General features: G+C 33.5%; 3 protein-coding genes and 1 pseudogene across 3 annotated transcripts; all 4 read right to left on the reverse strand.

Annotated features, from left to right (window-relative positions):
• Positions 1–2,803: 2,803 nt before the first annotated feature.
• On the reverse strand, positions 2,804–19,450 carry LOC141677659 (disease resistance-like protein DSC1). Its single transcript, XM_074483670.1, has 9 exons — positions 19,360–19,450; positions 17,478–19,182; positions 17,093–17,374; positions 16,076–16,984; positions 13,984–15,707; positions 13,599–13,880; positions 12,695–13,487; positions 4,431–4,549; positions 2,804–3,735 (listed from the first exon to the last, which is right to left on the reverse strand). Exons 5-9 carry the CDS (start codon positions 14,626–14,628, stop codon positions 3,178–3,180), a joined length of 2,397 nt encoding a protein of 798 aa, XP_074339771.1. The 5' UTR covers positions 14,629–15,707; positions 16,076–16,984; positions 17,093–17,374; positions 17,478–19,182; positions 19,360–19,450; the 3' UTR covers positions 2,804–3,177.
• Positions 4,721–7,675, reverse strand: LOC141677658 (disease resistance protein RPV1-like). The gene is made up of 3 exons (XM_074483669.1): positions 7,084–7,675; positions 5,234–6,305; positions 4,721–5,130 (listed from the first exon to the last, which is right to left on the reverse strand). Exons 1-3 carry the CDS (start codon positions 7,605–7,607, stop codon positions 4,861–4,863), a joined length of 1,866 nt encoding a protein of 621 aa, XP_074339770.1. The 5' UTR covers positions 7,608–7,675; the 3' UTR covers positions 4,721–4,860.
• LOC141680915 (TMV resistance protein N-like) lies at positions 16,331–18,024 on the reverse strand. The gene is made up of 4 exons (XM_074487001.1): positions 18,007–18,024; positions 17,478–17,864; positions 17,093–17,374; positions 16,331–16,984 (listed from the first exon to the last, which is right to left on the reverse strand). Exons 1-4 carry the CDS (start codon positions 18,022–18,024, stop codon positions 16,331–16,333), a joined length of 1,341 nt encoding a protein of 446 aa, XP_074343102.1.
• A 318-nt stretch (positions 19,451–19,768) lies between the features above and the next one.
• LOC141677657 (disease resistance-like protein DSC1) lies at positions 19,769–22,602 on the reverse strand (annotated as a pseudogene).
• Positions 22,603–24,148: the final 1,546 nt, after the last annotated feature.

Below are 24,148 nucleotides of genomic sequence, written 5' to 3' on the forward strand. Positions count from 1 at the left end.
CAAGGGAAAATTCATTTGGGTGGGAGAATAATTTGTTTATTGTTTACGGTTGGTCATCGACTCATCAGAGGTTCCAAAGGAAAGTTTAAGAGTTTATACTCTGTCGTCTCAGGTACTGGGTTCGATCCTTACTCACCCCGAGAATTTATGAGAACAGATACTCATTTGTAAGTCTATAATTCATAATTTATCAAAAAAAAAAGAAGTAAAACGAGTTATTCGAATTCGGCTCGTAAAATATTTGGATTGTCTAAATTATTTATTGAGCAGAGCTTGAGCTTGAATTTAAACTTTCGATTTATATTACTCGGTTTGTGATGTTTGCCGGCCTAATTGAACTTGTGTTATTATTAGTTATTACTTATTATCTATTTTATATATGTTTTTTTATATATTATTATATAAATATTTAACATTTTTAATTATTTTACATATTTAAGCGAAGGAGTTGAACTAGAGCCAAACTTATTACTCCGGCATAAGGTACATTCGAGTTTTTCTCGATATTTAGTAAAGTTAAGTAAAGATTTCAAATTTAACTCGAAAATAAGGAATTTCTATCTAGTCGAGTTTTGAACTAGTCAAGTAGAGAAATCAAATTGAATTAAAACTCGTGCCTGAATTATTTAGTCGAATCTAATAGTATTCGACTTGACTCATTTATAGTCATGTGGGTTGCCGTCTTTTTTATCATAATTTGAGTTTTAAAAAAGTGTAAAATGATCGTACTTGAAAAGTAGTTTTTTTATTTTGTTAATAAATATAATTTTACTATATGCTTTTTTAAAACATAATTTTAAAGTGTCTATGAAAAAAAATGCTAAAAAAGGTGTCAAGATCAATGACAGCTGCAGACGTCAAAAAAAGATGTTAAGATTTATAACACTCTTGCCTGCCTTCGTATTTGCATTCATGTTGCTATATAAATTGGAGTAGAAGAGTGAATGACATTTGAGTAAACTAGAGCTTAGTTTGATACTCAGTGATGTTCAGGTACTCGAGTGAGCGTATAGCAGGCAGAAATCCTTGGAAAAAGCATCATGATGTAAAATTCAGATGATATGAGTCTGCAAAAATGATAAATTTAGAGCAGCACATCTTACAGTACTACAAGAATCAGAGTCATTTAAAATTTTGCATCGTTGAGATGATGAGCACATCACTCTTGTGTCTACACGCTGTTGGAAACTAAGTGAAAAAAAGTACGTTACTGCCAACTTTCCACTTATCAGCTTAAAAGTTGTGAATTCAATTTATAAGTTGAGTCGGCAAACACTCGTCAATAAGTTATCACGAGCTTATAACCCATAACTAGTTTATATGCTAGTAGCCAAACATGCCCTATATCTCTGATTACGGACCAATAAGCATTTGTGTCCTCATCGTAAGGAAAAGCTTAGAATCCAAGTATATTTGCAGGATGTAGGACAGATTTAGTCAAGTTCACAATCAGGACTCAAGGGCTCACCCGTCTCCTCTGAAACGCGGTTTTCAAAATATCTCTCCAACAAAATATCTAATGATGTTAGTTATAATGGTTAGCTATATTTCAAAAACAGTATTTTAATATTATTTTCAAATTCAAACGGTTATATTTCAACGACTGTACGGTTATATTACAACGGTCATATACCAACAGCTACATTACAACGGTCATATTTTTATGGTTATAAATTTCATAATTCAGAACTAAAAAAAATACAAACCAACGATAAACTCAAATTCATTCACACCTCTAAAATATTTATTTGTGATGAAAAACATCACACGAATGATTCTTGATAGCTAAAATTCATGGTGGTGATATGAGTTAAATATTTATTGTAATTTGATTTTTTTTTAATATTATGTTTTGTAATTTCCCTACATATTTATCCGTGTAATTTGAACGATAAGGTTCATTGATAAATAAAATAAGCAAATTTCGAGTGTTTCACGTTTGGACTACACTAATTAAGCATGCCCATGAATGCTCTTGAAAAAAACAGAAAAAATTCATGGACATGAATTTATATTCATACCCATGATGATGGTACATTTAATTTAATTTACTGGTACATTGAATGCAACATGAATAATCAGTAGATTGAAGTTTCACATGACACACTGCTATAAGTTTGAGCAATAAAAATATCATTATATTTACAATTTGTCCACAAGACCATATCGAAATTTGTCCACAAGCACTATATTTATGTTAACCACAAATGTATTTATCTTTCAGCAAGATTTCAGCGGAGAAATCAACAACCTTAATTCAAGTAAATTAAATGATTAAAGATAAACTCATACCTCTGAATTTGGAACCGATGTAGATGGAGCAAAGAAAAAAACAGGCGGAAACGGTGAGTGATTGAGCGGGTGATGAGTTGGATAGATATAGAAAACGAGATTGGTATCAACATATTTGACGTATGGATTCTTAATAGCTAAAATTTTGCTTAATAGGGGTGTGTGGTTGGAGCGGTGATTTTGATAGAAGATAGCTAAAATATTGTACTGTTCATTGCCAGCTGGACTAATATAGCTAACAGTTAGGAAGGGTTGGAATTGCTCTTAGACCTCATAGAGTAATCTGGTAGCTAACGGATTTTTTGGGCACAATAAGAAATAATGTGTCAAATTTTGATTGATCTTTCAATCATAAATATTAATGAACCCGCATTGATACCAATTTCACCAATAAAAACACACTTAAAATTCATAAAAGTTATTGTTGCTTAATGTGTGCCCATAGACACATACTAGACAAATCCAAAATAAATAAAAATATCTTGAACACGTGAGTACATCGCCTTCAATATGGTTAACAAAATATTGTCCACAATACTTCAAGACTTAATTGCACTATGCATACCTGAAAATTAAATATTTTACATGAAAGTGGCTAAATTTTAATTTGAGAAAAATGATAAATTTAGAACAACACATCTTACAGTACTACAAGAATGAGAGCCATTTACAATTTTGCATCGTTGAGATGATGAACACGTCACTCTTCTTTCTACACGCTATTGCCTGCAGTAAGGAGGTTCCCCTGATGCTTTGGTTGCAACCTGTACGACACATTTTCCAACTAGTGCAAACGATATCTGATTACGGACCAATAAGCATTTGTGTCCTCATCATAATGAAAAGCTTCAGAATCCAAGTATATTTGCAGGATGTAGGACAGAATTAGTCAAGTTCACAATCAGGACTCAAGGGCTCACCCGTCTCCACTGGAACGCGTTTTTCAAAATATCTCTCCAACCAACTATCTATAGTGGTTACTCCACAGCCAATAAAGTATACTCGTGTAGTTCCATAATATGCCCTTGGCTGCACTTCCACGGGAATGACAGACTGAGATATCTCCTCACATGTTTGTTGGATTTTTTGTCGTTTGGCTGAATGAACATCTTCTTCTCCAAGTCCCACCTTGTGACTACTGAATTTCCAGTGACTTAGCCATGTCATATATTCATCGCCCTCAGGGATGCCATAACAGACCGGACGATACACAATCACTTTATCCTTGGTCATATTGTGGAATATCACATGGAAATAATTATTCCTACCCGGGTTCAATTTGTACACAATGCAAGTATTTAAGTATCTAAGTTTAGAATGTGAAATGATAAAGGATATCGAGGACATGTCACTTTCTTGACTAGTAAACCATGTTGGAACGCTCTTCCCAGGATAAAATATGCTGAATAAATTTGTTTTAGACCATCCATATTCATGTACTCCCTGTGAAATTGAATCAAAAATTGACATGTCAATTTAATTTAACAACAAAAAAAAAAAGAACTAATCAATTTAAAATGGATTACATCAAATCCAACTGTATCCTAGTAGTTTTTTTTATAAATAATATAAAATATTGGCTTTTAGTAATTTATGATATAATTTTGTATTTTAACTCCAACAAAGAATCATATATACCTTCCTTATTATTATTATTATATTAATAAATTTGAAAAGATATGGATAAAAAGTGAGTGAGAGAGAGAGAAGTAAAAAAAAGAAAGAAAAATGAATTTTTTATTGCTAAAAGTATTACAAAGTGGCACTAAAAATTCCTTAAATATAAAGAATAAAAGTCATGTATTAGTGATTTAAGAAAGCATTAGACACGGTTGGAGTGTCATTTTACGTCAAAATCGTTATAATTGAACTTAAGAGCTCTATAAGGGAGCCGTTGGACTTGCTCTTATCATTGATAGTATCCTTTTTTCTTATAGTTTAATAAATACATATTGGTTAAAATACATAAATTTGTTTTAATTTAAGTGCGTCTCTGAATTTTATCTATTTTTTAAAAATATATCATAATTGAAACAATACAAGTAATTATTTCAATATAATTGAAATAATATTTTTTCAAAATATTATTTGAAAAATTATTTGTGCATAAAATATTAAAATTGCAATTGAAATATTACCTGGATTGGGCATTTTAATTCGGAATATGTGTAGAGATTGTATAATCTTATCTTGATCGTTTTCATGAATTCCACATCATAAATTCCACAACTGTTGATCAGATCTGAGTCTATTTCTCCTATTGGTACAATCTTGAATACCCAATCCATTTCAAGCAATTTCTCACATTTATATGGAAACCAATAACCAATAATGGATAGACCTCCGTTCATCATCGTAATTTTTTCCAATAATGGGCAATCTTTAACATAAAACTTTTCTATTTTTGGTAAATCTTCCAGTAATTGAAGTTGGTTGCAATGATGTAACGTGAGCATCTTGACCTCTTTTAGACCTTTAAAGCAATCTGGTAAAAATCGGATTGGGTTGTAACTCAAGTTCAAGGACTCAAGCGAGGGTGCAACTCTAAAATTTTTGGGAAATGAACCATCATGTAGATTGCAATTTACCAAACTCAATCTCGTAATGGAGTAGCACGGTAATGAAGCCAACGATAGTGGGGAACTCATTTTCGGTTTTGAAATCACATAACCATTTCAAATTTCTAGGGAAGTCCTTGTAACCTCCACTAAGTTGTACATTATTCAGTTTAAGTAGTCTTAACTTCTGCATCGGGGAAAAAGCTTTTGTTCTCACCTCCGCCCGACATGCATTAATTGTGCTCATCTCCATTGCTAGACCTTCAATTGCTCTGGTGCCCTGGTATAAGAGAAACATAAGTAGTAGCAATTGTGATTAAACTTTGATATGAAAAGAATGTAACTGTTACAAATTTTTATCAATAAAAAAGTGTCATTCTTACTGTTTCATCTTCTAACACTTCAAGGGAGTCTTTCCAATACCACAGTCTACTCCTTTGCCCTGGATCTCTAGGTGATTGCTGACGTATAATTTCTCTACCCATGCTCTGAACTAAATAATGCATTCTCAGGTTTTCATATTTATCAATAGTCAACAAACATCTGTCAATAAGATTTTCAATTCCAATCAATGTGTAATAACCGCATTCATCCAGTACTCTGACCACAAAAGACTTGGCCTCTCCACTAAAGAAGCATGCAATCTCCAGAAATAAATTTCTGTCGAGATCATCTTGCAAAGAGTCGTAACTTACTCGCAATATCTTCTGGATTTTGGAGTGAGGAATGATTTCCAATTTCCCTATCGCACTCCTCCAAACATCTACATTCTTGCCACGTAGAGATGCACCTAGAACCTTAAGGGCTAAAGGAAGACCTTCACATTGCTTTATAATCCTCTTTGAGTGCTCCATGTAACATTCTGGGGGGCGACTGTCTCGGAATGCATGCCAGCTGAACAACTCCAACGAATCATCAGAATTCAGTGTTTCGATAGCATATCTTGTACAATGTTCATAAGCTTCCAGCAAATGCACATTCCGAGTGGTTATGATAATTTTGCTTCCCTGGTGAAACCACTCTCGCATCCCAAAAATTGCATCTAATTGTTCAACCTGATCGACGTCATCCAAGACTATGAGAAGTTTCCTATGAAGAAGGGCACTTTTTATCGTTGGTGCCTTTCCCTTGGATATATCAGAAAGAAGTTGTCTTTGTAGACACACTAAGCCATCAGGACGTTCAGAATATTCTCTTATATTTTCTAAAAAACTGCCGCCTTCAAATAGCTGGAAGTTCATGTTGTAGACGTATTTGGCAATGGTTGTCTTTCCAAGTCCCCCGACACCATAGAGTGCAAACACTTCCACATCGTTGGAACCATTTCTTAACCATAAACTGATGTCCTGCACTGAAGGACCAATTCCAACAGGATGCTGTGTCACGCTTAAAGTGTAACATGTCACTTTATCCTTAACCACGTTAACTATTTTCTCGATGAGTTTTGATTCGTACCTACAGCATTTGAAGAATGTAAAAAAATGGTAAAATATACTGATAGCTTTGGTTGGTACTGAACTTGTGTCCCTAAACACGACCTTTAATTCTATAGTAAGTTCTATAGAAGGTTATACTCATCCTTGCAGATATACGCTTGACATAACCTATTCCACAAGATTTTTAAAGAGTTGGCCACATAGAAGTAGGGGTGACATGGTTCGCTTTTAGACTGCAACAGTTATCATATTAGTGGCGCAACAGCCTGAGACAATGCCTACAAAGATATGCAGTTTCTCAAATAAAGTTTACATCCTAGAATGTTCTTAAAAATCTTTTAAATCTCAAGAAACAATATTCAAAGAATCTCTTGAAAATATAGCGGAATCTAAAAAGATATAAAGAGCCAGATCTGGTGGTTTGCTGAGTTATATAAGAATTTTGCTTTTAGGTACATCTTATTCACTTAGACTAATAGTCTAATACAACATCAAGTGTCAAATAATTAACACACCTTAGAAATGTCATTTGCAAGAAGAGCACTTATATAACAGAATTTAATCAAACAAGTAGTCGGTTGTTTTGGATTTCAGGTTTCAAAATGGTTCGGTTTTAAATTGTTTGATTAGTCTCATTTATCCTGAATTTCAATTACGTTTAGTTCTATTTCGTTTTCTTTTCAGCCCATTGTATAAGTAAGGTAAAGAGACCATGGAGCTTAAACAAAAGTGAGCTAATTAAAAGAATGCAAAGAGCAGAAAGAGAATCGGAATTTAAAAGGAAGAAAATGTATTACCCATTTGCCACATTCTGCAAAGGCATGCCTGCCAAATCGGCAAGCTCAGTAAGAGCAATCCTCCATCGCTTTATTTTGTCCATCAAATTCTTCCTTTTTGTCTCGTCCACTTCCCTCTTGAATTTCTCTTCATGGTAATACAATGCTTCAGATATACAACCAGATTGCTTACGGACATCTGATGGGTCAACATTGTAGAAAATAGGTAAAACAAGACGTTCCGACTTGTTCCTACAGTCAAGAATCAGCACAAGCTCATCAAGGCACCAGCTCGAAAAAGCATACTTCTTAGAGAAAACAATGATCCAACTTCTTGACTGTCGGATACCATTTTCCAGTTCAGATTTAATACTCTCTCCTCTCTCAATCTCCTCATCATCTCGAAAAGTGATTAGTCCTTCATGTATCAATGCAGTATACAAGTGATCCGTAAAAGTTTTGCGGGTATCTTCACCGCTAAAACTCAAAAACACATCATAACTATAATTTTGAGCAGATGATTCTAAAGACTTCAGTTTCAGCATAACTGAAAAATATCAAGTCAACTCTCTCTTTGTGATTAGTTAGATCTGAAGACATGTACTAGCTTGGTTATTTGTATCTAGTCAATGAGTGACAAGATTAAAATGCCACTTTAAATTAATAGAACACATCCCAGAGTTTTGCTATTATTTTAAATGGCTGAACGGAGACTTTGAAACACTAAATTGAGATCATCACACAGCGGGCCAGGAAGGGTTAAATTACTGCATTATAAGTATACACTAATAATACAAAAATTTGATGTTGATGGTATTCGAACCTGAGAGCTGTTAAATATATGATCTTATTCGTATCGGAGCTTAGGCTGGCGGGAGAATTAAGGTGCGATTAATACCCCAAAGATTGTCCCACTTTTCGACCCATAAATGAGCTTCGTCCTACGGTATAATCCGACAAAAAAAAAGAGCATGCCAAATTATATTATTATAGTTTAGTATAAACACACTCACAAAGATATCTTAAGCAGAGCAGGTAAATAAGCAACCGTCTCCTCCAATCTTGTTCTTCTCTCGTCTCTCTCTACTACGCATAATACAAAAGTTAACGCATTGAAACATTTTCAAGATTAACGTACAGTATGTTGAATCAACTCTCTCTTTCAGTTTTCACTTTCAGTATTTTAGTCAAACATCTTCCAGGCATAAACACTTAATCTAAAATTAGTTCAGAAGAAGCTTTCTGAAAAGAAGTGTTGTCTATAATAATAATAAAAAAAAAAAATTCAGGCGTGTACAATAATGAACATAACACAAGGCGTAAACAAACCAAACTGTTCGTGAGCTATTCGAGTTCGGTTCGTAAAATTTTCGAATTCAGCTCAAAAATAATTGAGCCGAACTCGAATTTTTTGAATTTTTAATAAAGCCGAGCTCGAACTTCAAATTATTCGGCTCGTAAGGTTCGCGAGCCTTATAGAGCCTCTATTATTTTTAATTTTTTTTTATTATAAATATATTTTTATGTAAATATTTAATATTTAATATATATTATTTATTTTTATCGAGTCACACCAATCATATTTCGAATTTTTTGTTAATATTTAGTGAATTAATTCGATCTTTCGAGCCGAACTCGAGCCTACCGAACCTTTTACGAGTCGAACTCGAGTCTACCGAACCTTTTACGAGCGGAGCTTAGAACTTGAAATTGAAGGTTCGATCGAGCTCGAACCCGAACTATTTTAATGGAGCTCGAGCCCAGCCTAGCAGTATTCGGTTCGGCTCGAGTCGATTACACTCCTGACATAACAGATCGATAATAATTACATAATAATAATAATAATAATAATAATAATATTATTATTATTATTATTTTATTGTTGTTGTTTTATCTAACGGATCACATACAAGAAATGGATGTGATTGACTAAAAGCAATAGAAATAAAAGCAGAGAATTGTTATAGGGCCACTCTTCGATATGTCTCCGGGGTATCGCCCGTAGAGCAATGGACATCACATATATAACCGATCATTAAATAAACTTAGACAAGAATAACCTGTTTGTGAAATACGGCCAATTTTAGCTGATTAAAAACGGGATGATAACCCTAATATTATTTAGGAATAAACAATGATCTAAAATATTACTTCTTAAAAAAATAACCCAAAAATTCATCTCAAGACACTAAATCGTGTAGCGTTTAGGCAAGAAATCCAAAACGCTATATCTTGTAGCGTTATGTTTTTTTTTAATGTACAAAACGCTACACTAAGTAAAGTTTTGGCACACCAAATTCTACATTATATAATATTTTGACCTCAAAACACTACTTCATTTAGTGTTTGACACAAGTATTTTTTTAAAAAAAATAATTCAATCTCAAATAAAAAATTGTTAATTCCTAAAATACTAAAAAATTGTTTAAATTGTTTCTAAAACCCAAAAGGGGATTGCTTAATCCTAAAATATTAAAAAAATTTAAATTAGATTACACCCTTAAATTTTAAAATTGTGTCATTTAAAATTTAAATTTTTGGTTCCGAGGGTTTAGGGAGGCCCTAAAGCCTAGCTAAAATTAGGGTTTAGGGCCCTGGAGCCTAAACCCTAAATCTGTGTAATATTTTATTATTATTTTTTTAAAAAAATCTAAAACTCAGAAAAGGATTGGTGAACTAAATGTTAAAAACTGTTAAATTATGATATAATCTTAAAAATTTTACCAATATTAAATAAAAAGAAATATTGAAAATATAATATTAACCGATGTTTCCCGGCCCCTAAACAAAAATACCAAAAGGAGTACAAAAAAAATAAGATGAAGAAAAAAAACAAAAGGCATAAAACGTTACATAAAGTAACCATACCCCGCTAAAATATAAAAAAATAAACAAAACGCTAACTCGTATAATGTTCTAGGTGGTTTTCTAAATTCTACACGATATAACGTGGTGAATTGAAAATGTGGGTCATTATTTTTAGAAGTGATATTTTAGACCATTTTACATCCAAAGTGACATTTTGGTCCATTTCTCTCAAATACGCATGTGACAACGAAGTAATTAGATATACAATTCTCTGATTAAAGTATTTGATAATATGCATTTCATGTGAAAGTATTGCAAAATATATAACACCAATACCTATTTGGTGTGAGAGCATATAGACCTGATATGTATTTGATATTAATATTTCATCAGCATTCATAAAAAGTAAATACCGACTGTACAATTACCCGTAAGGGCTCATCATGTCCCAACAGGCACCAGCGAAGTACAAATGCATATAAGTAATACGTATTCACCAGTCATGTATTAGATCGGCCATAATTGGGGTGTTAGGCTTGTATTTCACTTTGGATGAAAAATATTCAAAATGTCATTTTTAGAAATTATGACCCATAATATCACTTCTAGACACTATATTATTTACTCCCTCCGTCGCGTTGATTTCTATACGTTTACTATTTGCACGTATTTTGAACCCTCTATAAAATATAGTTTCGTAATGTTTTTTTTCAAATTTTTTTTTTGAATAAAAATTTAAACATGAAACTTTTATTCAGAAAAAAAATTGAAAAAATATTGTGGAATTATATTTTTAATGAGTATTGAAAAGCGTGCCGAAAAGTAACGTATAGAATTCAATGGGACAGAGGGAGTAGTATTTAGACAAAAGACCCAAAATGCTAGACAATACAGCGTCTTGTACCTTTTTTTCTTTAATTTTCAATGATCACACGTTATATAATGTAGTGTTGTGGTGTGTGGTTCTATATATTTTTTCTAACTTTTAATGCGCAAAGCGCTACATGATGTAGTGTTTTGGGCCAAAACACTGCATTATGCAGTGTATTCCATATATGTTCTGTAAATAAAATATTGCTTAAATTATTGTAAAATATATTATTTTTCGAATCATATTCCACAAATATTACTATTTTATTGAAAATCTTGTAGATTATATACATTTTACAAGTAGAACATGTAAAATATATTATTTTACAAAACATACTTAGTTTACAAAACATAAATGGTCATGTCGGAGAACATACGTGATGTACTTGTAAATATATGAGATTTCCATGATAAATATAAACTAAACTTAAAATTAAAGCTAGAAATTAATGTAAGCTGTTAGATCAATTTAATTTAATGCCCCTTAAAAGTATCACACTCAACTAATCTCCACCCTCCCGCACATAATCTCAGCCTTTCCACTCCGTTTTTAATTTCATTTTTCCCGTCAAATGTAAATTTTTTTAAAATCCGATTTCATCCTAGCAATGAGGACGTTCTGCTTGCAGGAAAATTGGGAGTTTGATCGGTTTTTTATCGTTGTCGGCGGGGACGGCGGAGAGAATGCTCATCAGAAGTTTAATTAGGGTTTTGAGAAGTTACTAAATGGAGGTTTTTATAGTGGGATTTGTTCTGATGGTGTGGGAATAAATGGATGAAAGGGGATTTAGGGTTATATTGGCTCTGTTTGGTACTGCGGTTGAAAACTGATTTGCTGTAAAAAAAAGTATCAGAAAAAGTATTAGGGAAAAAGTGTTGTCAGGAAAATAAGATAATTGTTTGGTAATTTTTTAAATTTATACATATTTTGAGATATAATATATAAAATAATATTTTTCTGTTTGATGGTGAAACTGATAGCAAAAGTATGAGGGACATACTTTTACGAACAACAACTTTTAGACCAAAAGCGTTTTTTCAGATAATAATTTTAAAATTTACCAAACACTTATTTAACATTTTTTCAGCATAAACCTGTTGTAACCTTCTGCAACAACAATACCAAACGGGGCCACAGTGTATCTTTTACTTGGACGACAAGAGAAAATTCATTTGGGTGGGAGAATAATATGTTTACGGCTGGTCATCCGTTGCTCCAATCCTAAGTAAAGGTCCGATGAGTTCGGCTCCTAAAATATTTGAATTTAAGTTAATTATTTGTCCGACCTAACTTAAACTCGAGCTATTTAAATAATTATCAAACCAAGCTTTCTCGGGTTTTATATTTTTTAATTCGCGAACCTAATCGAGCTTGTATTATTATTACTTTTTATCTATTTTATATATGTTATTTATATCCTATATAAATATTTAATATTTATATATATTATACATATTTAAGCTAGTTGAACTCGAGTCAAACTTATTACATTCGAGCTTTTCTCAATATTTAGGGCCTATTTGTTTCCCACTTATAAGTCAACTTATGATTTAAAAGTTCGTAACAACTTATCAACGAGTGTTTGTCGAATAAATTTATAAGTTGAATTTACAACTTATAAGTTGATAAGCCGAATGTTAGCAACGACGTACTTTTTCTCAACTTATTTTGATTTTTCTCCTTTTTATTAACTTTACTTTTAAAAATATATGTTTTTAAATATTAAGTTAATTTAAAATTCATAAATTAGATAATTTTATTTAAAAATTGTTTATTTTAGTTCATTTTAATAAAAAAAATCTGACTTATAAGTAAAATTAACCAAACACTTATATAACTTATAAGTGTTCTTCTACTTATCACTTAAAACTCACTTATTCATTTTAAGTCATAAGTTACTTATTTTAAAATTTCTCAAACGGGCACAGTAAAAATAGAGATTTCAAATTTCACCTATTGGGACAATCTTGAATATGCCATCCATCTCAAGTAATTTCTTACAACGCCATGGAAGCACAAAATTTCTTAGATATAGGCCTCGCTTCATCGTAACTTTTTCCAATAATGGGCAATACTTTAACTCAAGTTCATCAATTTTTGGTAAATCTTCCAGTAACTGAAGTTGGCTGCAATAATATAAGGTGAGCCTCTTGACCTCTTTTAGACCTTTAAAGCAATCTGGTAAAAATCGGACTGGGTTGTAACTCAAGTCCAGGTATTCAAGTGAGGGTGCGACTCTGAAATCCTTGGGAAATGAACTATCATGTAGATTGCAGTTTCTCAAACTCAATCTCGTAATGGAGTAGCACGGTAACGAATTCAACGATAGTTGGGAACTAATTTTCGGCTTAGAAACCAAACCCCGGATGAATTCTCGCCATGACTCATTTTGCTGCGTTTTATTGTTTGAATTACTGAAATCAAGTCCATCAGCATGAAAAACTTTAAGGGATTCCATCTTTCTCATCTCCGCAGGAAACATACCAAGACTTGAACAACCTGATATGTTTAGTGTTTCTAGTAACTTCAGCATGCACAGCCTTTCGGGAAGCTTCTTCAAAAGACTGCAGTCCTTTAAATTTATCAACGCAAGTCCTTCAGCCACTCCAATTGATTCATCGATTTCTACTAAATTTGCACAATGTTCAAGGATTAATTCCTCAAGAGCAAAACAATTTGCGAAGTCTGGTGTTCTAACAATGTCATGGCAGTGACTCAGATTTAGAGACTTTAGTGATCCAAAACCCTGCAAGACAAGGATTAATAAGAACATACATTAACTTAAGTATGTAGTAATCTAAGCCTTTTTCTTTGAATGATTTCTAAAATTAAAAAATCAGAAATTAGCATAGACTACCTTGTTTCCTTCCCCGAGTATTTGCAATTTACTATTCTGCATGTCAATTGCAACCAAGCTGCTTGAAGGAAAGTCATTCGGTAAAGACCTTAAAGTGTATTTATGCCAACATAACCATTTCAAATTTCTCGGGAAGTCCTTGTAACCTCCACTAAGTTGTACATTATTCAGTTTAAGTATTCTTAACTTCTGCATCGGGGAAAAAGCTTTTGTTCTCACCTCCGCCCGACATGCATTAATTGTGCTCATCTCCATTGCTAGACCTTCAATTGCTCTGGTGCCCTGGTATAAGAGAAACATAAGTAGTAGCAATTGTGATTAAACTTTGATATGAAAAGAATGTAACTGTTACAAATTTTTATCAATAAAAAAGTGTCATTCTTACTGTTTCATCTTCTAACACTTCAAGGGAGTCTTTCCAATACCACAGTCTACTCCTTTGCCCTGGATCTCTAGGTGATTGCTGACGTATAATTTCTCTACCCATGCTCTGAACTAAATAATGCATTCTCAGGTTTTCATATTTATCAATAGTCAACAAACATCTGTCAATAAGATTTTCAATTCCAATCAATGTGTAATAACCGCATTCATCCAGTACTCTGACCACAAAAGACTTGGCCTCTCCACTAAAGAAGCATGCAATCTCCAGAAATAAATTTCTGTCGAGATCATCTTGCAAAGAGTCGTAACTTACTCGCAATATCTTCTGGATTTTGGAGTGAGGAATGATTTCCAATTTCCCTATCGCACTCCTCCAAACATCTACATTCTTGCCACGTAGAGATGCACCTAGAACCTTAAGAGCTAAAGGAAGACCTTCACATTGCTTTATAATCCTCTTTGAGTGCTCTATGTAACATTCTGGGGGGCTACTATCTCGGAATGCATGCCAGCTGAACAACTCCAACGAATCATCAGAATTCATTGTTTTGATAGCATATCTCGTACAATGTTCATAAGCTTCCAGCAAATGCACATTCCGAGTGGTTATGATAATTTTGCTTCCCAGGTGAAACCACTCTCGCATCCCAAAAATCGCATCTAATTGTTCAACTTGATCGACATCATCCAAGACTATGAGAAGTTTCCTATGAAGAAGGGCACTTTTTATCTTAAGAATGCCATCATTAAGATATTTTATCGTTGGTGCCTTACCCTTGGATATATCAGAAAGAAGTTGTCTTTGTAGGCACACTAAGCCATCAGGACGTTCAGAATATTCTCTTATATTTTCTAAAAAACTGCCGCCTTCGAATAGCTGGAAGTTCAAAGCGTTGTTACCCTCGTGGGAGGTCAGGAGTTAGACTCTCTGCGGAGTTAGACTCTCTGCTCAGTTAGCAAAAAAAACATTACATGGCACAAGAATCAGAGCCATTTGCAGTCTGCATCTTTGAGATGAACGCATCCACTTCTCTGTCTCTCCAGTAGTGCACATATGGATCTTATTTATGAAGAAAAAACATTCGTCTATAATGGAAAGCTTCTGAATACAACTTATAAAATTTAGGAATTAGTCAAGTTCACTGGCAGGACTGGAGGGCTCACTGGTATCTTCCAAAATATTACTCCAACCAAGAATCATGATCCACAGCCAGTGACGTATATTTGCGTCGTTCCATGATATCTTGATGGCTGCGTTTCCACTGGGATGACGTACTGAGATATATTCGCACATACACCTGCCTGTTCTTGCTCTTCGTAGTACACAAGATAGACGCCCATCTCTTTCACCTCAAAACTCTGATTATCGTCATAGGTATCAGATATTAAAACATAGACCTCATCTCCAGGACCCATCTCGTGGCTACCAAATTTCCAATGGCTTACCCATGTTATATATTCGTCACCCTCAGGGATGCCATAACAGGCTGGACGAAACACAATTGTTTTATCCTTGGTCATGTTACGAAATATTAGCCAAAAATATCTTCCTCAAATCCGCTTTAACTTGTACACAACACAGGTATTTAAGTATCGAAGATTAGAATGTGATACAGTAAAGAATAACGCAGGCTGGTAAGTTTGCCTACTGAACCATGTTGGAACACTGCTCCCCGGGTAAAAAATGCTGAATAAATTGCACCTATCCCGACTATTATATACTCCCTGTAAAATAGAATCAACAAGTTAACATGTCAATCTTGTTTAGAAAACAAGAAACCACCAATTTAAGACGCAGTAAGTATCCCACATAGTAAGTATTCTTAACCTTTTTAATTAAACAAACATATATTCTAATTAAAACATATATATATATATAATTTATACATATTTTAAAATTATATTTATTTCAAAAACTTATATTTTAACTAAAATGAATATAAATATTTTTATTTAAACACAAAATTAGAATCTAATTATCTGAAAAAAATTAAGTACAAAAGATTAAAATACAAAAATAATATATTAATGAATATTAAGAGTAACCGTTTACCTAAATATGTTATTATTATTTGTGCGGAGAGAGAGATCACCTGAATTGGGCATTTGTTTCGACAGACGTGTAATTATTGTATAATCTCATCTGGATTGTTTTCATCGATTCCAGGTCATGAATACCACAATTGTTGATCAATTCTGAGTCTATTGCTTCTATTGGTACAATCTTGAATACGCCATCCATCTCAAGTAACTTCTCACATTTATGTGGACAACAATAAGCTCTAATAGATAGACCTCGCTTCATTGTAATTTTTTCCAATAACGGGCAATCTCTAGCATAAAGGTCTTCAATTTTTCAAATCTTCAAGTGTTTGAAGCTGGTTGCAACTATATAAGTGGAGACTCTTAACCTCTTTTAGACCTTTAAAGCAATCTGGTAGAAAGCGGATTGGGTTGTTACTTAAGTTTAAGTACTTAAGTGAGGATGAGACTCTGAACTCCTTGGGAAATGAACTATCTTGTAGATTGCAATTTACCAAACTCAATCTCGTAATGGAGTTGCACGGTATTGAATTCAATGATAGTTGGGAACTAATTTTCTGTTTTGAAACCAAATCCCAGATATATTCCCTCCATGATTCATTTTTCTGCGTTTTGTAATTTGAACTGCTGAAATCAAGTCCATCAGCATGAAAAACTATGAGGGATTCCATATTTCTCATGTCCGCAGGAAGCATACCAAGACTTGAACAACCTGATATGTTTAGTGTTTCTAGTAACTTTAGCATGCACAGACTTTCGGGAAGCTTCTTCAAAAGATTGCAGTCCTTTAAATTTATCAACGCAAGTCCTTCAGCCACTCCAATTGATTCATCGATTTCTATTAAATTTGCACAATGTTCAAGGATTAATTCCTCAAGAGCAAAAAAATTTGCGAAGTCTGGTGTTCTAACAATGCCATGGCAGTGACTCAGATTTAGAGACTTTAGTGATCCAAAACCCTGCAAGACAAGGATTAATAAGATCATACATTAACTTGAGTATGTAATCCAAGCCTTTTTCTTTGAATAATTTCTAAAATTAAAAAAGCAGAAATTAGCATAGACTACCTTGTTTCCTTCCCCGAGTATTTGCAATTTACTATTCTGCATGTCAATTGCAACCAAGCTGCTTGAAGGAAAGTCATTCGGTAAAGACCTTAAAGGGCATCTATGCCAACATAACCATTTCAAATTTCTAGGGAAGTCCTTGTAACCTCCACTAAGTTGTACATTATTCAGTTTAAGTAGTCTTAACTTCTGCATCGGGGAAAAAGCTTTTGTTCTCACCTCCGCCCGACATGCATTAATTGTGCTCATCTCCATTGCTAGACCTTCAATTGCTCTGGTGCCCTGGTATAAGAGAAACATAAGTAGTAGCAATTGTGATTAAACTTTGATATGAAAAGAATGTAACTGTTACAAATTTTTATCAATAAAAAAGTGTCATTCTTACTGTTTCATCTTCTAACACTTCAAGGGAGTCTTTCCAATACCACAGTCTACTCCTTTGCCCTGGATCTCTAGGTGATTGCTGACGTATAATTTCTCTACCCATGCTCTGAACTAGATGATGCATTCTCAGGTTTTCACATTCATCAATTGTCAACATACATCTGTCAATAAGATTTTCAATTCCAATCATTGTGTTATAACCGCATTCATCCAGTACTCTGACCACAAAAGACTTGGCCTCTCCACTAAAGAAGCATGCAATCTCCAGAAATAGATCTCTGTCGAGATCATCTTGCAAAGAGTCGTAACTTACTCGCAATATCTTCTGGATTTTGGAGTGAGGAATGATTTCCAATTTCCCTATCGCACTCCTCCAAACATCTACATTCTAAAAGATATCATAGGTAGTTCTTACTGCATAAAATTACAAGCTAGCTGATAAATTTATGTAAATTCTTTTCTAATTGGATTTCGTTTCGTAATTACCACTGTTGTTGATCAATTCTGTGTCGATTTTTGTGATTGTAAACCTGAAATACGTTTTCCATTTCAAGTAGCTTTTCTCATTCGGTTGGACAGGCAAAATTTCCTAGCTGAAATGTAACTTTCCGCCAGGGTAAATATTCAGGAATCAAGGGCTCACCCGTCTCCACTGGAACGCATTTTCCAAAATATCTCTCCAACCAACTATCTAGAGGGGTTACTACATAGCCAATGAAGTATACTCGTGTAATATTATATACCAACAGCTACATTACAACGGTCATATTTTTATGGTTATAAATTTCATAATTCAGAACTAAAAAAAATACAAACCAACGATAAACTCAAATTCATTCACACCTCTAAAATATTTATTTGTGATGGAAAACATCACACGAATGATTCTTGATAGCTAAAATTCATGGTGGTGATATGAGTTAAATATTTATTGTAATTTGATTTTTTTTTAATATTATGTTTTGTAATTTCCCTACATATTTATCCGTGTAATTTGAACGATAAGGTTCATTGATAAATAAAATAAGCAAATTTCGAGTGTTTCACGTTTGGACTACACTAATTAAGCATGCCCATGAATGCTCTTGAAAAAAAACAGAAAAAATTCATGGTCATGAATTTATATTCATACCCATAATGATGGTACATTGAATTTAATTTACTGGTACATTGAATGCAACATGAATAATCAGTAGATTGAAGTTTCACATGACACACTGCTAGAAGTTTGAGCAATAAAAATATCATTATATTTACAATTTGTCCACAAGACCATATCGAAATTTGTCCACAAGCACTATATCTATGTTAACCACAAATGTATTTATCTTTCAGCAAGATTTCAGCGGAGAAATCAACAACCTTAATTCAAGTAAATTAAATGATTAAAGATAAAACTCATACCTCTGAATTTGGAACCGATGTAGATGGAGCAAAGAAAAAAACAGGCGGAAACGGTGAGTGATTGAGCGGGTGATGAGTTGGATAGATATAGAAAACGAGATTGGTATCAACAAATTTGACGTATGGATTCTTAATAGCTAAAATTTTGCTTAATAGGGGTGTGTGGTTGGAGCGGTGATTTTGATAGAAGATAGCTAAAATATTGTACTGTTCATTGCCAGCTGGACTAATATACGTAACAGTTAGGAAGGATTGGAGTTGCTCTTAGACCTCATAGAGTAATCTGGTAGCTAACGGATTTTCTGGGCACAATAAGAAATAATGTGTCAAATTTTGATTGATCTTTCAATCATAAATATTAATGAACCCGCATTGATACCAATTTCACCAATAAAAATACTTAAAATTCATAAAAGTTATTGTTGCTTAATGTGTGCCCATTGACACATGCTAGACAAATTCAAAATAAATAAAAATACCTTCGCATTGCTTAACCAAGTGCACATTCCGAGTGGTTATGATAATTTTGCTACCCTGCTGAAACCACTCACGCATCCCAAATATTGAATCCTTCGAAAAGCATCATGATGTAAAATTTAGATGATATGTGTCTGCAAAAATGATAAATTTAGAGCAGCACATCTTACCGTACTACAAGAATCAGAGCCATTTACAATTTTGCATCGTTGAGATGATGAACACGTCACTCTTCTGGCTACACGCTATTGCCTGCAGTAAGGAGGTTCCCCTGATGCTTTGGTTGCAACCTGTACGACACATTTTCCAACTAGTGCAAACGATATCTGATTACGGACCAATAAGCATTTGTGTCCTCATCATAATGGAAAGCTTCAGAATCCAAGTATATTTGCAGGATGTAGGACAGAATTAGTCAAGTTCACAATCAGGACTCAAGGGCTCACCCGTCTCCACTGGAACGCGTTTTCCAAAATATCTCTCCAACCAACTATCTATAGTGGTTACTCCACAGCCAATAAAGTATACTCGTGTAGTTCCATAATATGCCCTTGGCTGCACTTCCACGGGAATGACAGACTGAGATATCTCCTCACATGTTTGTTGGATTTTTTGTCCTTTGGCTGAATGATAGATATATTGACCTCATCTCCAGCTTCTCCAAGTCCCACCCCGTGACTACTAAATTTCCAGTGACTTAGCCATGTCATATATTCATCGCCCTCAGGGATGCCATAACAGGACGGATGATACGCAATCACTTTATCCTTGGTCATATTGTGGAATATCAGGTGGAAATAATTATTCCTACCCGGGTTCAATTTGTAAACAATGCAGGTATTTAAGTATCTAAGTTTAGAATGTGAAATGATAAAGGATATTGAGGACATGTCACTTTGACTAGTGAACCATATTGGAACGCTCTTCCCTGGATAAAATATGCTGAATAAATTTGTTTTATACCATCCATATTCATGTACTCCCTGTGAAATTGAATCAAAAATTGACATGTCAATCTAATTTAGCAACAAAAAGATAAAGAACTAATCAATTTAAAATGGATTAGATCAAGTCCAACAGTATGCTAGTAGTTTTTTTTATAAATAATATAAAATATTGGCTTTTAGTAATTTAGGATATAATTTTGTATTTTAACTCCAACAAAGAATCATATATACCTTCCTTATTATTATTATTATATCAATAAATTTGAAAAGATATGGATAAAAAGTGAGTGAGTGAGACAGAGAGAGAGAAAAGTAAAAAAAAGAAAGAAAAATGAATTTTTTATTGCTAAAAGTATTACAAAGTGGCACTAAAAATTCCTTAAATATAAAGAATAAAAGTCATGTATTAGTGATTTAAGAAAGCATTATACACCGTTGGAGTGTCATTTTACGTCAAAATCGTTATAATTGAACTTAAGAGCTCTATAAGGGAGCCGTTGGATTTGCTCTTATCATTGATAGTATCCTTTTATTATAGTTTAATAAATACATATTGGTTAAAATACATAAATTTGTTTTAATTTAAGTGCGTCTCTGAATTTTATCTATTTTTTAAAAATATATCATAATTGAAACAATACAAGTAATTATTTCAATATAATTGAAATAATATTTTTTCAAAATATTATTTGAAAAATTATTTGTGCATAAAATATTAAAATTGCAATTGAAATATTACCTGGATTGGGCATTTTAATTCGGAATATGTATAGAGATTGTATAATCTTATCTTGATCGTTTTCATGGAGTCCACATCATAAATTCCACAATTGTTGATCAGATCTGAGTCTATTTCTCCTATTGGTACAATCTTGAATGCCCAATCCATTTCAAGCAATTTCTCACAGTTATATGGAACATAATACTTTCTAATAGATAGACCTCCGTTCATCATCGTAATTTTTTCCAATAATGGGCAATCTGTAACATCAAACACTTCTATTTTTGGTAAATCTTCCAGTAATTGAAGTTGGTTGCAATGATGTAACGTGAGCATCTTGACCTCTTTTAGACCTTTAAAGCAATCTGGTAAAAATCGGATTGGGTTGTAACTCAAGTTCAAGGACTCAAGCGAGGGTGCAACTCTAAAATTTTTGGGAAATGAACCATCATGTAGATTGCAATTTACCAAACTCAATCTCGTAATGGAGTAGCACGGTAATGAAGCCAACGATAGTGGGGAACTCATTTTCGGTTTTGAAATCACAAGACCCCAGATATAATCTCGCCACGATTCGTTTTCCAGCGTTTTACAGTTTGAATTACTGAAATCAAGTCCATCAGCAAGAAAAACTTTCAAAGATTCCATCTGTCTCATCTCTGCGGGAAGCATACTTAGATTTGAACAACCTGATATGTTTAGTGTTTCTAGTAACTTTAGCATGCACAGACTTTCGGGAAGCTTCTTCAAAAGATTGCAGTCCTTTAAATTTATCAACGCAAGTCCTTCAGCCACTCCAATTGATTCATCGATTTCTACTAAATTTGCACAATCTTCAAGGATTAATTCCTCAAGAGCAAAAAATTTAGCGAAGTCTGGTGTTCTAACAATGTCATGGCAGTGACTCAGATTTAGAGACTTTAGTGATCCAAAACCCTGCAAGACAAGGATTAATAAGATCATACATTAACTTGAGTATGTACTAATCCAAGCCTTTTTCTTTGAATAATTTCTAAAATTAAAAAAGCAGAAATTAGCATAGACTACCTTGTTTCCTTCCCCGAGTATTTGCAATTTACTATTCTGCATGTCAATTGCAACCAAGCTGCTTGAAGGAAAGTCATTCGGTAAAGACCTTAAAGGGTATCTATGCCAACATAACCATTTCAAATTTCTAGGGAAGTCCTTGTAACCTCCACTAAGTTGTACATTATTGAGCTTAAGTAGTCTTAACTTCTGCATCATGGAAAAAGCTTTTGTTCTCACCTCCGCCTGACATGCATTAATTGTGCTCATCTCCATTGCTAGACCTTCAATTGCTCTGGTGCCCTGATATAAGAGAAACATAAGTAGTAGCAATTGTGATTAAACTTTGATATGAAAAGAATGTAACTGTTACAATGTTTTTATCAATAAAAAAGTATCATTCTTACTGTTTCATCTTTTAACACTTCAAGGGAGTCTTTCCAATACCACAGTCTACTCCTTTGCCCTGGATCTCTAGGTGATTGCTGACGTATAATTTCTCGTACAATGTTCATAAGCTTCCAGCAAATGCACATTCCGAGTGGTTATGATAATGGAGACAGATTAACGTGGTACAATAATTAGTGAAAAGTTTTGTTATTATAAATGACTAGACGGAGACTTTAAAACACTTTCTTATTCATATATTCTCTCTCAATAATTTACTCAAGCACCTTCGAGGCACAAACACTAATTTAATTATTTCACTAAACCTACCAAACACTTCTCAGTCGACCGGTATCTCCCTGGCGGGAAATGCGGAGGGTTCGAAACTAGTCAAAAATAATGTAAATGTATAAGTGTGTTTAACACATCCACTCTTCGATTTGTCGACATGGTATATTGCCTGTAAGAGGGTGTAAGAGGGTCTCACTGATCCTGTAGATATTTATTTTTGTTGAGCGGAGCCAGATAGCTAATAAAAAAGTTTCGGTATTTTTACACTAGTTGATCCGCTCGTTTAAGAATGAGGTCAAATTTCTACATTAAGTCGGCTCGTTTATTCAATGAGTCAGTTTACTCGTGAATAAATCAAGTCAAATTTTAAGTAATCGAGTATGTACTCGCGAGCTTATTAGTTCAAAAATTAATAAATATAAACATGTAAATTCAGTTTATAAATACTAAAAATAAAATTTTATTAAACGACTTCAAGGTCTAACTCGAGTCGAGCTGTTTTGAGCCAAGCCAAATTAGGGTTGGCACTTACTCGACTCGAGTTAAACGAAATTAAACTTGTGATGGAGCTCGACTCGCGCTCAAATTACAACTCTAACAACAAATGAAAGTACAATCATGTCATTCCATGATGTGCCATGGTTGCTCTTTCACCGGGAAAATATACTAAGATATTTTCTGACATGCTTGTTGGATCTTTTGATGTTTGGCTAAATGAACACATGCATGTTCTACTCTCACATGATACTTGGATGATAATCTTTAAGTACTTGATACCAGTTGGATACATTAACTGAAGATATTTGAGCCTAATCAGACATTCAGACCTCAAAAGCAATCTGGTAAAAAATCGATTGGGTTGTGAATCAAGTTTAAGTACTCAAGTTAGGGTAATGAATTCAATGACAGATGAGAACTAATTTTCGGTTTTGAACCAAACCCCGGATGAATTCTTGCCATGATTCATTTTTCTGAGTTGTGAAGTTTGATTTTTCCTACACTCAAGAATCTGCACAAGTTCGTCAAGGCACCAGCTCGAAAATGCATAGCTCTCAGAGAATACGATGATCCAACTTCTTGACTGTCGGATACCATTTTCCAGTTCAGATTTAATGTTCTCTCCTCTCTTGATCTCCTCATCATCTCGAAAAGTGATTAGTCCTTCATATATCAATGCAGTATAGAGATGATCCGTGAAAGTTTTCCGAGTATCTTCACCACTAAAACTCAAAAATACTTCATAACTAAATTTTTGAGCAGTTGATTCTAAAGATTCAAAGTATTCAGCGACCAAAAAAAGACTTCTTGTAACATGGATTCTTTTCAAAAAAAAATTGTAATTCAATCAATAACCCTTCTTTGTTACATGAGGGTGTCTTATTTCTTTAATTTTCATGATTCATTTTTTTCTTTTTCTAA

This window comes from Apium graveolens, chromosome 8 (genome assembly GCF_009905375.1).
Source record: "Apium graveolens cultivar Ventura chromosome 8, ASM990537v1, whole genome shotgun sequence".
NCBI lineage: Eukaryota > Viridiplantae > Streptophyta > Magnoliopsida > Apiales > Apiaceae > Apium > Apium graveolens.